The sequence below is a fragment of the Tursiops truncatus genome, chromosome 7 (genome assembly GCF_011762595.2).
Source record: "Tursiops truncatus isolate mTurTru1 chromosome 7, mTurTru1.mat.Y, whole genome shotgun sequence".
Lineage (NCBI taxonomy): Eukaryota > Metazoa > Chordata > Mammalia > Artiodactyla > Delphinidae > Tursiops > Tursiops truncatus.
In genome coordinates, this window is record NC_047040.1 from 32,833,598 (window position 1) to 32,848,550 (window position 14,953).

General features: G+C 36.8%; 1 protein-coding gene across 2 annotated transcripts in view; it reads right to left on the minus strand.

Moving 5' to 3' along the window:
- Positions 1–14,953, minus strand: part of FAM117B (family with sequence similarity 117 member B) — a 93,491-nt gene that overhangs the window by 36,415 nt on the left and 42,123 nt on the right. For both annotated transcript variants that reach the window (XM_019939097.2, XM_019939096.3), the window contains exon 2: positions 6,891–7,042. In XM_019939097.2, the coding sequence (XP_019794656.1) occupies positions 6,891–7,042 (152 nt within the window). The remainder of the gene's footprint in view (positions 1–6,890; positions 7,043–14,953) is intronic.

The following is a 14,953-nucleotide window of genomic DNA, read 5'->3' on the forward strand; positions in this document are numbered from 1 at the left end:
TAAAAAAAAAGAAAGAAAAACTCAAGGCTCGGTACAGTATGTATAGCAACTACCTTTATATATAGGAGTGCTAGAAAGAATATACACACGTGTAAAGTACATCTGGAAGAATACACATGGTAACAAAAGAATCTGTTATCAGTGGCTGCTTCATGGGAAGAAGATACCTCTCAAATTTTGTACTTTTATGAATGAATGTAAAGCCTATTCAAAATAATACCTCTTTATATATAAGATGGAAAAAAACTTTTAAGGGGAAATTTTTCTATATGGATAGAATGGTGTCCTTAAGTGAAAACAAAGTTGCAGAAGAATGTATACAATATGCTATCTTGTGTTTAAGGAAAAAAAAAATCACCTTTCTGGGGGGCAACCTCCAGGGAAATAAGTGATTTAGGCAAGGATCATCAATGGACACTAAAACCATTAAGTGAAAGGTACTAGGGAACAGGATATTCACGTAATGCAAAAAAGTATTCTACAGTTACTTGCTAATTCAAAAAGAATAAAGTATCTCCTTTACAAATATGTAGTATAATTCATAAAATAACATAAAATAACAATGTTTTTAAGACCAAAAGAAAGTATGAGATGAACTGTGCTAAATTAAAAGGAAGTGGGCTTCCTGGTTGCACGGTGGTTAAGAATCTGCCTGCCAATGCAGGGGACATGGGTTCCAGCCCTGGTCTGGGAAGATCCCTCATGCTGCGGAGCAACTAAGCCCGTGCTCCACACTACTGAGCCTGCACTCTAGAGCCTGTGAGCCACAACTACTGAGCCCGCGTGCCACAACTACTGAAGCCCACATGCCTAGAGCCCGTGCTCCACAACAAGAGAAGCCACCACAATGAGAAGCCCGCTCACCACAACAAAGAGTAGCCCCCACTCACTGCAACTAGAGAAAGCCCGTGCACAGCAATGAAGACCCAATGCAGCTAAAAATAAATATAATTAATTAATTAATTAATTAATTAAAAGGAACTAAGAGAAAGCAAGTACAATGCATGAATCTCAGATTGGATCCTGGTGAAAGGAAGGAAGGAAGGAAGGAAGGAAGGGATCTTGGGTAAACTTTAACATGAACTGGATTTGGGTGTTACATGATATTATGTAATTATTAATTTTCCTAGGTAAGCTAATGCTACTGTGATTATATAGGAAATACCCTTATTCTTAGAAGATATATGCTGAAAGATTTAGGGATAAAGTGTCATGACATCTGCAACACACTTTCAGAAAGCAGAGAAACACACACATAAAAATACAAAGATTGGTAAATCAAATATGGCTATGTTTAAAACTGTTGAATCTAATGACAGCTGTCATACCCTTCCAATTTTTTGGTATGTTGAACATTTAATTAGTAAAAAGTTAAAACGGGGGAAAAACCCCAGAATCTTAAGTCATATCAACTGACGTTTTATAAAATCCACTTAGGACAATTCCATACAGAAATAATTCTATCAAAAAGTATTAGACCTTTAATCCATTTTGAGTTTATTTTTGTGTATGGAGTTAGAGAACATTACAATTTCATTATTTTACATGTAGCTGTCCAGTTTTCCCAGCACCACTTATTGAAGAGACTGTCTTCCCTCCATTGTATATTCTTGCCTCCTTTGTCATAGATTAGTTGACCATAGCTGCGTGGGTTTATCTCTGGACTTTCTATCCTGTTCCATTGATCTATATTTCTGTTTTTGTGCCAGTATCATACTGTCTTGATGACTATAGCTTTGTAATATAGTCTGCAGTCAGGGAGCCTGATTCTTCCAGCTCCATTTTTCTTTCTCAATATTGCTTTGGCTATTTGGCATCTTTTGTGCTTCTATACAAATTGCAAAATTTTTTGTTCTAATTCTGTGAAAAAAATGCTATTGGTAATTTGATACGGAATGCATTAAATCTGTAGATTACTTTGGGTAGTACAGTCATTTTGACAATATTGATTCTTCCAATCCAAGAACATGGTACGTCTCTCAACCTGCTTGTGTCATCTTTGATTTCTTTCATCAGTATCTTATAGTTTTCTGAGTACAGGTCTTTTGCCTCCTTAGGTAGGTTTATTCCTAGGTATTTTATTCTTTTTGATGTGATGGTAAGTGGGATTGTTTCCTTAATTTCTCTTTCTGATCTTTCATTGTTAGTATATAGGAATGCAAGAGATTTCTGTGTATTAATTTTGTATCCTGCAACTTTATCAAATTCATAGATGTAAGACCAGATACTATAAAACTCTTAGAGGAAAACAAAGGCAGAACACTCTCTGACATAAATTGCAGCAAGATCTTTTTTGATCCACCTCCTAATGTGAAAATAAAAACAAAAACGGGACCTAATGAAACTTCAAAGCTTTTGCACAGCAAAGGAAACCATAAACAAAACAAAAAGACAACGCACAGAATGGGAGAAAATATTTGCAAATGAAGTGACTGACAAGGGATTAATCTCCAAAACATACAAACAGCAGCTCAATATCCGAAAAAAAAAAAGGAAACCCCATCTAAAAATGGGCAGAAGACCTAAATAGACATTTCTCCAAAGAAGATATACAGATGGCCAAGAGGCACATGAAAAGATGCTCAATGTCACTAATTGTCAGAGAAATGCAAACCAAAACTATAATAAGGTATCACTTCACACCAGTCAGAATGGCCATCACCAAGAAATCTCCAAACACTAAATGCTGGAGAGGGTGTGGAGAAAAGGGAACCCTCCTACATTGCTGGTGGGAATGTAAATTGGTACAGCCACTATGGAGAACATAATGGAGGTTCCTTAAAAAACTAAAAATAGAGCTACCATATGATCCAGCAAAACCAATCCTGGGCATATATCTGGAGAAAACCATAGTTCAAAAAGATACATGTACCCCAGTGTTCATTGCAGCATACAAGCACTATTTACAATAGCCAGGATATGGAAGCAACCTAAATGTCCATCAATGGAGGAATGGACAAAGAAGACGTGATACATATATGCAATGGAATATTACTCAGCCATAAAAAAAGAATGAAATAATGCCATGTGCACTGACACAGATGGACCTAGAGATTGTCATACTGAGCAAAGTAAGTCAGACAGAGAAAGACAAATATCATATGATATCGCTTATGTGTGGAATCTAAAAAAATGGTGCAAACGAACCTACTTACAAAACAGAGTCACCAATATAGAAAACAAACTTATGGTTACCAAGGGGCATGGGGGGGAGGGAAAAATTGGGAGATTGGGATTGACATATGCACACTACTATATACAAAACATAACTAATAAGAACCTACTATATAGCACAGGGAACTCTACTCAGTACTCTGTAATGACCTATATGGGAAGAGAATCTAAAAAAGAGTGGATATATGTATATGTATAACTGAGTCACATTGCTGTACAGCAGAAACACAACATTAAAAATCAACTATACTCCAATAAAAATTAATTAAAAAAATAAAAATGGTTAAAGAAAAAAGTATTAGACCAACAAATAAATGCAGGAAGTATGACAATAGAGTTAGAAAATCATCATTTGGAACTACTACAGTAATTGTTGATTCAAGCAAGAATCATCAACGAATGCCAAAACCAATGCATGAAAGCTTGTTGGGGAACAGGATATTTACAGTCTCAAATATTTCCCCACAGACTATGTACATACAGTTACAAAGATAATCTGGTGGGTCAGACTTAACATTACTGACATCGGGCACCTCTTGATGCACATGCACAGAGAGGAACACACAACACATATAATACTCCTGCCAAAAATGTTATTACTGAATCTAACAGTTTAAAAAACAGATAAACACAGGCTAAGAAGATTCAACAAAAATACTAGCTTGCATTCTTAAAAATATCAATGTCATGAAAGACAAAGAAAAGCTGAGAAACTGTTCCAGATTAAAGGATTCTAAAGAAACATGATATCTAAATGCCACCTGTGCTCCTTCACTGGGTCCTAGCTTACGGGAGAAACTGCTACAGATAACATCATTGGGGAAACTGAAAAAAAATGTGTCTATGTCTCACATATTAAATAGTAGCATTGTATCAATGTTAAATCTCCTGAATTTGATAATTACTTTGGTAATAGTTTTTAAGTCTTTGTTCATATACATCCTGAAGTATTTGAGAAGAGTCAGAATTTCTGTAAATTATTAACAATTAGCAAATAATAACAACAGTAATAATAACAATTATATATACACAAAGAAAACAAAATATGCAAAAATGTTTATTGGTAAACATAGGTGAGGAGTATAGGGTGTTCAATCTACTACTCTTGGGACTCTTCTATAAACTTGGGACTTTTTCCCCAAATAAAAATTTTAAAAAATTAGAGAAATTACTAAAGATATTAATTTTAAGTATAAAAATTCAAGGAAAAGCAAAGGAATATAAAAGTCTCCTATAGATTTAAGAACAAATTAAAGATGAGGACAAGAATATTAGTTGGTAAGGTAAAAATAAGCATAAAGAGCAAAAGACAGCTTTGTTAATTTCAGTGATAAGATGTTCAGGCAGGAAAAAATACTCGGCAAAATCATTAATTTTACTTAAACTGCTACTTCAAAAGATAATTGCTTTCTTTGTTCAACTAAGAAGCTGTGCCTTTATTATAAGACACTCAGGTATTAATAAAAAGTAAAATTGAGTTTTAATTAAGCATGTTTCAATTTTGTTCAATTTTACATTGTATACTGGAAAGCTATTATGCATCTTCTAATGTATCAGGCACTAGACTAGGTACTGAAGTTAGAGAGTTTTTATTCTGAAAGAGTTTTTTCTAGGACAGAAGGAATAAATAGCCAATTATAATATGTGATGACTGAGGTTCCCTAAGAAAGGCACCTAATCCAGACCTGGAAGGACAGGGAAAGTAGGTAGGCAAGGTTCTATAGGATCGGGGGAGGCTGCTATAAGCATCAGAGTGTAAGCTGTCCAGGCAAATGGTGGGAAAGCGTTCCAAACAAAAGAAAAAACAGGAACACCAGTCAAGTGGTAGCCAGAGCTAGGTCACAGCAACTTGTCCACAGCTGTGGTCACAGCCACAGCTGGGTCACAGTAACTCAAAAGACTTACTGAACTGCTTCTACAGATCAAGGGGCTCCCAACGGCTTATAAGAATGTATATTCTTACCCGTAAGACAAAATATCTCAACACACTGAACCTGAAACTACAGAGCAAAGAAAGAGGGTTGCAGAAATGTTCAAGGAAATGCACCCATACTAATTTAAACACGACCTGTGGATTAAGCAGAAAGCAAGTAGAGACTGTATTCATTTCCTTTTTTAAAAAAATTTTATATTGGAGCATAGCTAATTAACAATGTTGTGTTAGTTTTTAATTTTATATTGGAGCGTAGCTGATTAACAATATTGTGTACAACAAAGTGATTCAGTTATACATATACATGTATCTAGTCTTTTTCAAATTCTACTGTATAGCACAGGGAATGCTGCTCAATATTGTGTAATAACCAAAGTGGGAAAAGAATTTGTATTCATTTTCTATACAACGTGCCCTAATCTCAGCAAAGTTACAGATTTTGAATAAATGCAGAGTTCTACAGAACTCTTCGGTTTAAAAAGTCACAATTTCAGAAAAGATTCATTACTTTTAATGAGTACAGACTCTGCATTTTCATTTCCGTAGTTGCAACTGGAGTATAACCCTCAAGGTAATTTCGAATCCCAAGCATCTACCCTAACAATGGGGCTCAGTTTCAAGAGTATCAGAATAGAAAACAAAGTCCACCAGGAACATCTGGAATTCTAGAAACCAGTATGTAAATCCAAAAAACACTGCTATTTACTTGGTCTTGTAAAAGGATATTCTCTCACAAAGTGCTGAGATCAAGCAACCATCAGTGATGTAAATTTGAAGGCTAAATCAAGATGTACCTTAGCTGATTTTCAACAATCAGTATAAAGAGTCTTTTAACTCTTTAAATGATTTTCTTTCTTCACTAGCCATAAAACTTTAACTGTTCTGCTCATTCAGTCCTTTGCAAATATTCCTTGAGTGCTATTCCATCAGGTACAGTACTAAGTCCTGAGGATGAAAATACAGAAATGAACAAGCCAGACACAGTTTCTGCCTTCATGGGAGCACCATCTAATGAATATGAGAAACATTGAATAAATGACTAGACAAATATTTAATATTTAACTGAGACGCATCATCAACTGGCTCTATGATTTTGGACTTCAGTTTCCTCATCTGTAAGACTAGGAGGTACATCAAATGATCTCTTAAGACTTTTTTAATTAAAACTTTTTATAAATTTAAAAGTACAAAACTTTGCTTCCAGAGTCCCTTTGTCGGATATTTACATTTACAGACTCTACCAGCAATAGCATATAATCCCCATCTTGCAACACACGAAGATTTTTGAGCACAAAAATATAAGGTTGGATGGAAACTAAAGTAATCTTTACTGTAACAGATTTTTAAGTCCAAATTCCGTATATTAAATATCTTGTGATGTTCTGAACTGACTATAAAGAGTAAGTGGGAGGGGAATTCCCTGCCAGTCCAGTGGTTAGGACTCTGCACTTTCACTCTCGGGGCCCAGGTTTGATCCCCAGCTGGGGAACTAAGCCACAGGCAAAAAAAAAAAAGTAAGTGGGAGAAAAGTATGTGCATATATTATCTGTATGTATCGGAATTACTTTGGGTACTGTTTAAAATGCACATTCCCAAGCCTCAACCAAAACCTACTAGAGAATATGTGAAGGTCAAGCCTGGGGATCTGGACTCTTGATAAGCTTCCCAGATAATGCTAACACACACTAATATTTGACAAATTTGAGCACAGAGTAGAACAAATAATATTATGAAAATGGTTTCAGAGTGAAACACTTCAAGATAAGAACTGTAATAACCCTACCTGTGTGGCCTTGTCCCGCATGCAGGGAGCAGCTTGCCCATGACCATCACGAGGCCAGTGCCCTGCAAGGTACGGCGCAGCAAGTGTATCCAGGGAAGAGGTACGGCGGATGATGCTAGAGGGGCTGGAGGAAGGCGGTCTTGCTTTGTCACCTAGAATTAAGACAAATACATTTATTTTAAAAATAGATTAGGGGCTTCCCTGGTGGTGCAGTGGTTGAGAGTCCGCCTGCCAATGCAGGGGACACGGGTTCGTGCCCCGGTCCGGGAAGATCTCACATGCCGCGGAGCGGCTGGGCCCGTGAGCCATGGCCGCTGAGCCTGCGCGTCCGGAGACTGTGCTCCGCAACAGGAGAGGCCACAACAGTGAGAGGCCCGCGTACGCAAAAAAAAAAAAAAAAGAGAGAGAGAGATAAAAATAGATTAGGAAGGAAACAAAGTAGAAACTAAGTAGAGGTTCTCTAACTTAAATACAAAAAGTGAGTAATAAAAAGAATAAGCTCTTGATTCACACAAACTTTGATGAATCTCCAGAGAATTATACTGAGTAAAAATAGTCAATCTCAAATGGTTACCTGCTGTATGACTTCATTTGTACAACATTTTTGAAATGAGGAACTTTTAGAAATGGAAGAAAGATCAGTGGTTGCCAGGGGTCCACTAATAGATAGGGGGGGGAAGGTGAAGTGGCAGGAGAGAAGTAGGTGTTATAAAAGGGCAACATGCAGGACCCTGGTGATAGGGAACTATTCAATATCTTGACTGTGGTGGTGAATATACAAACATACAAAGGAGATTAAGCAGTATAGAATTCAACACACACACACAGAAATAAGTACAACTGAAGAAATCTGAATAAGAGCAGTGGATTGTACAATGTCAAAATACTATAGAGTTCTACAAAATGTTATCAGTGGAGAAAAAAGGGCGAAGTGTACAAAAGATCTCCACATTATTTCTTACAACTACAATCATCTCTACAAAAAAAAAAAGAAAATAATACAAATGTATATCTATCCATTTAAAAAATGTTCATCTTGGTTTTAAGATTAAGTAGGTATAATATGTAAAATACTCATTTATCATTATACCACCTATACTCAAAAGGATATAAGGCAGCTAAGATAAAGTTACAGGTGAAATTCCATTTTAATTAGCTCTGTAAGGCACATATCTTAATTTTTGTTATAATAAATAGACTGTAAGAAACCATACTAACCAGCCTATAGGAGCTATACTTAAAGCCACATATGCAAATATATTTTCCATTTCAAGCTACAGGATATGTATTTAGATATAAGCCAAAAATAAAAACAAAACAAACAAAAAAGAACTAGAGGTAATGGGAAGTTAGAGGTGATGTATAAAAAAGAGTCTCATATCTCCATTTTTTTTTTTTTTGGAAGGGAGAAGGCAATAGGCTTAGGTAATTTATGCTTTAAAAATTAAAAAATTAAGGGACTTCCCTGGTGGTCCAGTGGTTAAGACTCCATGCTTCCACTGCAGGGGGCATGGGTTCAATCCCTGGTTGGGGAACTAAGATCCCACATGCCGTGCGGCACAGCCAAAATAATAATAATAAATTAAAATAAAAAATTAAGGGGTTTAAAAATATCAAATATATGCATGAGTAGGATTATATTATAATACTATCACTCTAGCTTTATATGGTAACAAATACCTTGTTCTTCTTAAGGCCATATATGAAAACACTTTATGACACCTCTCTTCTACTTATTTCTTAATAAGGGTCTTATATAGTTACAAGTATAAAAGTTCAGTTGCTGGTTATGTGACCCAAATAACAAAAGATTCAATTCCACCACGATAATACTTTTAGCAGCTGTGTCGCTGATAATCATAAAAGTTGTTTCACAAGATGTTCCTCAGATACATAATTTGCTTTCAAAATGGCACAACTATTTCACTACAACAACGCCTAATTGTTTCAAATGTTAACCATCTCTGCATACAGTCTTCCTCTTATAGTTAGACACAAAATAATTACAGTACATACCCATAAGTTCAAGGAAGCATGTACCCACATTATTAACTGTGACAAGTGAAAAGCAATAAATATACATGTTCACTATTTTTCCTCTAACTAAAAAATTAATCTCTACTGGGACAGTCACAAGAAGATTGTTCTTGGGCACACACAAAAAAAAGCCACACACACTATGTAAACTGGTGTACATTCATTAAAATCAAATTGTTAAAAGCTGTCTGACACTTTTCTTCCCTGACTATAACATTGCTTCAGCCACCCACCAGTGCACTGATAAGATAGATCTTACTAACAGGTCTGATTCCATTTTCAAGATTTTAAATTATCCAAGTGCCGACTTTTCAACCAGGCCTCCCAAGACCATTAGATTTTCTATAACAAAATGGAGAACAGAAAAGCTATACATGGTCACATGTAAAAATACCAAACATTTTCTCTTTTGAACTCCCTTCATTTAGACATTTTTAAGGGTCTGTGAGCCAGCACTAAGCCCTAGAAATTAAAAACACTAAGTTACAGCCTGCCATAAAGAACACAGAGTGTACATCTAGCTTGTCATCATTCCACTTCAATCCAAGTTCTCAAAATTGACAAGATTTGGTGCCTAATTATGAGGGAGTTTAAGGGAAGGGAGGGAGCCTCAAAGAGTCAAAGATGACTCAAAGAATCCCAACCTACATGAACAAAGGCTGTATTTACAAGGAAGTCCAGAGGAAGAAACTCTTTGACAGCTAACAAGATCCTTCATGATCTGACTTCTCCAGGCTTCCTTTCTTGCCTACACTGCCTCAAATCCCGATCACGCTGAACGACTTGCAGTTCCCAACATGTACCAGACCCTGCATGCCTACAGGCTTTTGCCTCTGCCTACATAATCCTCATATCCCTTTCCTGGGTTTGGCTAATTCGTGTTTAATCTTTCAAACTGCAGTCTGGATGTCTGAACTGAAATTGAAAATTCAGTACAAATGTTTCCTCTGGAAAATCTTACTTGAACAGCCACTCAAACCCCCAAGAAACACATCAACACCTGGGTCAAAAGCCCTCCTGTGTGCTGCCATAGCACGGTTCACTGAAATGGTCTCTTGACTGTCCCAGTGCTCTAGGAGACAGTGAGATTTTGAAGGGCAGGAATTTTACTTCCACCCCCAATTGAATGATTAAAATAATACCTGACATATATGAAGAGAATGACTTCTAATGTTTCTATCAGCAAGGGCAGGTGCATGCAATAAATTCAGATACTCTTTTGTTAACCCAAAGTAAATCAACAAAAACTAATACTGCATGGTATCACTTATATGTAGAATCTTTTTTCAAAAATCAAACTCATAGAAACAGAGAGTAGGAAAAGTGATTGCCAGGGGTATGGGAAAAACAGGGAAAGGCTGATGAAAGGGTATAAAGTTTCAGCTATAAGATGAATAAATAAGGTCTGAGATGTAAATGTATAACATGGTGACTACAGTTGATAACACTATATTGTGTAAGGGAAATCTGCTAAGAGAGCAGAACTTAAATGTTCTCTCACACAAACAAAAAAAGATAGATATGTGCGGTGATGGATGTGTTAATGAACTAGATGGGAGAAATCTTTTCACAGTGCTTACATATATTAAATCCTTATGAGGTATGCTTTATATATCTTACAATTTTATTTATCAATTATACCTAAACAAAGCTGAGAAAAAGTAAATCAAAACAACAGAAGTTGGGCTTCCCTGGTGGAGCAGTGGTTGAGAGTCCACCTGCCGATGCAGGGGACGCGGGTTTGTGCCCCGGTCCGGGAAGATCCCACATGCTGCGGAGCAGCTGGGCCCGTGAGCCATGGCCGCTGAGCCTGCGCGTCCGGAGCCTGTGCTCCGCAACGGGAGAGGCCACAACAGTGAGAGGCCCGCGTACCGCAAAAGCAAACAAACAAAAAAAAAAGCAGAAGTTTAAACTTGACTTTGTTCTTTAAAAATCAAGTCTTAAAAGAAGTTAGCTACAGCTGGGTGTGGCATTAAAAATTTCAGTCAATGCCCTGGGCTCTGGAGTTCAGAACTCCCCAACCATCTGCACCAGTTCAGCTAGTTCCTGGGTAACTTCAATGGCAGTAGTAGAGCATCCCAAACCACGGCCCTTAGGTATTACATTACAAAGGTTCTACAGACCTTGTTAGATTTAGGTATTTGCAGAAATTGATCAGGTACTGGCTTAAAAGCTATATTTCTTGCTATCCACAAAGTCATTTAACAAGCAGAAGGGATAAACTAGACATATGCATTTGTTCGGAAAGGGGAAAAAAATCTTTCCTTCTTCATGTATAAAAATGATAAATACTTAGTATAAAGAAAACTAACAGTATTTAAAAAAAAACACACAAAAAAATCCCAATAGGCCACCACTCAAGAGATAACCGTTTTAATGAGTATTTATTTTCCAGAAATCTGTCTACACTTACACAGACGTACAATTTTATATAAATGAGGTCCCATTAGGCATGCTATTACTTATTGTTCAGAAAGAAAAAGGGCATGTCGAGGACCTATTGCCACTGTAATAAATATGAATCTACAATACATCACCATTTTTAAAAATTAATTAATTTATTTTGGCTGTGTTGGGTCTTCGTTGCTGCGCACCGGCTTTCTCTAGTTGCGGCAAGTGGGATCTACTCTTTGTTGCGTTGCGTGGGCTTTTCATTGGCGGTGCTTCTCTTGTTGTGGAGCACAGGCTCTAGGCACACAGGCATCAGTAGCTGCGGCACGTAGGCTCAGTAGTTGTAGCTCACGGGCTCTAGAGCGCAGGCTCAGTACCTGTGGCGCATGGGCTTAGTTGCTCTGCGGCATGTGGGATCTTCCCGTACCAGGGCTCGAACCCGTGTCCCCTGCATTGGCAGGCGGATTCCCAACCACCGCGCCACCAGGTAAGTCCCCACATCACCATTTTTAATAGCTGAATAGTATCCTATTGAATGGATACATCATAACTTAATCCCATATTGATGGACATTTTCAATGGCAGATATATATCCTTTTATGTTTACTTAATTATCTCAATTTTTTTTTCCCCAAAAGGATGTAGTTTATTCACATTCTGGCAAAAACATTTCAGGAATAAAATAAGTGGGTAAAAAGAAGAGCCAAGGGCTTCCCTGGTCCATGTCCCCTGCATTGGCAGGCAGATATGTAACCACTGCACCACCAGGAAAGCCCCCTCTGAAGTATATTTTGTCAATTTTTTCCAATCTTCCCAAAGATTAAAAATATCATTTTATTTGCATTTCAATTATTGACTTCTATAATATTAATTTTACTGGCAATTTATATTTCTTTTTTACATTACTAGTATTTTTAAAATATTAATCATAATCTCTTTTCTTAATCTTAAAGAGATCTTTCCTTCTGATGAAGAAAATTTTTTTGGCTGTGCTGTGTGACTTGTAGGAAGGATCTTAGTTCCCCGACCAGGGATTGAACTCAGGTCCTCCACAGTGAAAGCAGCAGTGAAAGCACAGAGTCCCAACCACTGGACCACCAGGAAATTCCCAAGGATCATTTAAATTGTGGGAGATTCCTTTGATTTCATTTTATCTTCCTTTTCTTTTATTAAATTCTAGTAAAATTCAATGTAGCTGATTTTTATCTTAATTAGCACACACAGTATGATTAAATTCTTATAAAAGTATATGCCTATTCATCCACTGTCTAAACTTCCTCCTCCTACACACACACTTAAAATGTCTCTGGAAAGAAATATAAAAAACCAATGACAACGGCTACTTCCAGAAAGGGGAACTGGATGGCTGGCAGACAGAGGTACAAGGGAGATATTTCACTGTCTTTCTAATTATACCTTTTAAATTTTACATGTGAACTTATTACCTATATTTTAAAAACTCATATTCTTTGATTCAACAACTCTCTATCTAGGCATGTAAACAGAATAATTAAATGTGGAAAAGGGCTTTAAATTCAAAGACATTCATAACATTCGCAATAGTAAATACCATAAATAATATGTCCAAAATTGGAGGTTAAGGAAATGGATGGAAAATATATAATAGAATATTAAAGATATTAAAAACTATGCTTTGAAATGATAAACTTACATGACAACTTATTTATAATCTATTAAGAGAAATATAGGAAAAAAGTATGTGTTTCCATAATTTATTTCTAACTTCGTATCTTCTTCGGTTATTTCCATGTTTCTTCTTCAGTTAACTTTTCAATTAAGTTTTCAATGAAACATTAACAGATAGCATAATGAATAACTGTTGCAGGCATAACAGTACCAAATTAATAAATTAACCCTAATAAGAACTAAATGATTAATTTAATCAAACTTATTTCCTATAGACATGGTATCAAAAAAGGTCTAGGCATTTAAAAATCTAATTAAATTTAAAAATCTAATTTACAATAGCCAGGACATGGAAGCAACCTACATGTTCATCGACAGAGGAATAGATAAAGAAGATGTGGCACATATATACAATGGAATATTACTCAGCCATAAAAAAGAATGAAATAATGCCATTTTTAGCAACATGGATGGACCTAGAGATTGTCATACTGAGTGAAGTAAGGCAGACACAGAAAAGACAAATACCATATGATATTGCTTGTATGTGGAATCTTAAAAAAGGGTACAAATGAACTTATCTACAAAACAGAAATAGAGTTACAGATGTAGGAAACAAACTTATGGTTACTGGGAGTAAGTGGGGGAGAGGGATAAATTGGAAGATTGGGATTGACATATACACATTACTATATATAAAATAGATAACTAATAAGGACCTACTGTATAACACAGGGAACTCTACTCAATACTCTGTAATGGCCTATATGGGAAAAAGAATCTAAAAGAGTGGATATATGTATATGTATAACTGAGTCACTTTGCTGTACAGCAGAAACTAACACAACATTAAAAATCAACTACATGCCAACAAAATTTTTTTTAAAAATCTATTTAGTAATTATTCTTTTGTTAAACATGAGGTTTAATTTACGTAAAATTAACCCTTTTTTAGTGTACAATTTTGAAGAGTTTTGAAAAATAAATATACCCATTTAATCACCATTACAGTCAAGATCTAGAATATTGCCATTACCCTAAAATGATTCCTCATGCTCCTTTGATGTCAACCTCTCCACCCTTGGGCCAAGGTAAACTCTGACCTGCTCTCTTGTCAGAGGTAAGTTTTGCCTTTTTTAAAATGTCATATAAGTGTAATCATATAGTATATACTCTTTTGTGTCTGACTTCTTTCACTCAGTACAATGCCTGTGAGATTCATCCTTTTGTGTATTAGCAGTTCATTCCTTTCTACTATTGCTGAAGAGTACTTCATTGAATGGAAATACATGATGGTTACTTTTTTTTTTTTTTTTTTTTTGTGGTACACGGGCCTCTCACTGTTGTGGCCTCTCCCGTTGCAGAGCACAGGCTCCGGACGCGCAGGCTCAGTGGCCATGGCCCACGGGCCCAGCCGCTCTGCAACATGTGGGATCTTCCCGGACCGGGGCACGAACCCGTGTCCCCTGCATCGGCAGGCGGACTCTCAACCACTGTGCCACCAGGGAAGCCCCATGATGGTTACTTTTATGTCAACTTGACTGGGCCATGGGGTGCCCAGATAGGTGGTTAAACATTATTCTGGGTGTGTCTGGGAGGGTGTTTCTGGATGAGACTAATATTTGAATTGCTGGACTAAGTAAAGCAGATTGCCCTCCCCAACATGTATAAGCCTCATCCAATTCACAGGAGACCTGAATAGAAAAAGGTTGGATAAGGGAAAATCTGCTCTCTCCCTGCATGACTGCCTTCAAGCCAGGACACTGGTCTTCTGCCTTCAGACTCGGACTCAGACTCAGACTCAGCACCAGTTCTCCTGGTTCTCAGGCCTTTGGACTCAGACTGGAACTATATCACTGACACTTCTGGGTTTCCAGCTTGCAGACTGTGGATGGTGGCACTTCTCAACCTCCATAACCACGTGAGCCAATTCCTTATAATAAATCCCTAACTATCTATCTACCTACCTATCTCTCTATCTAATGTGT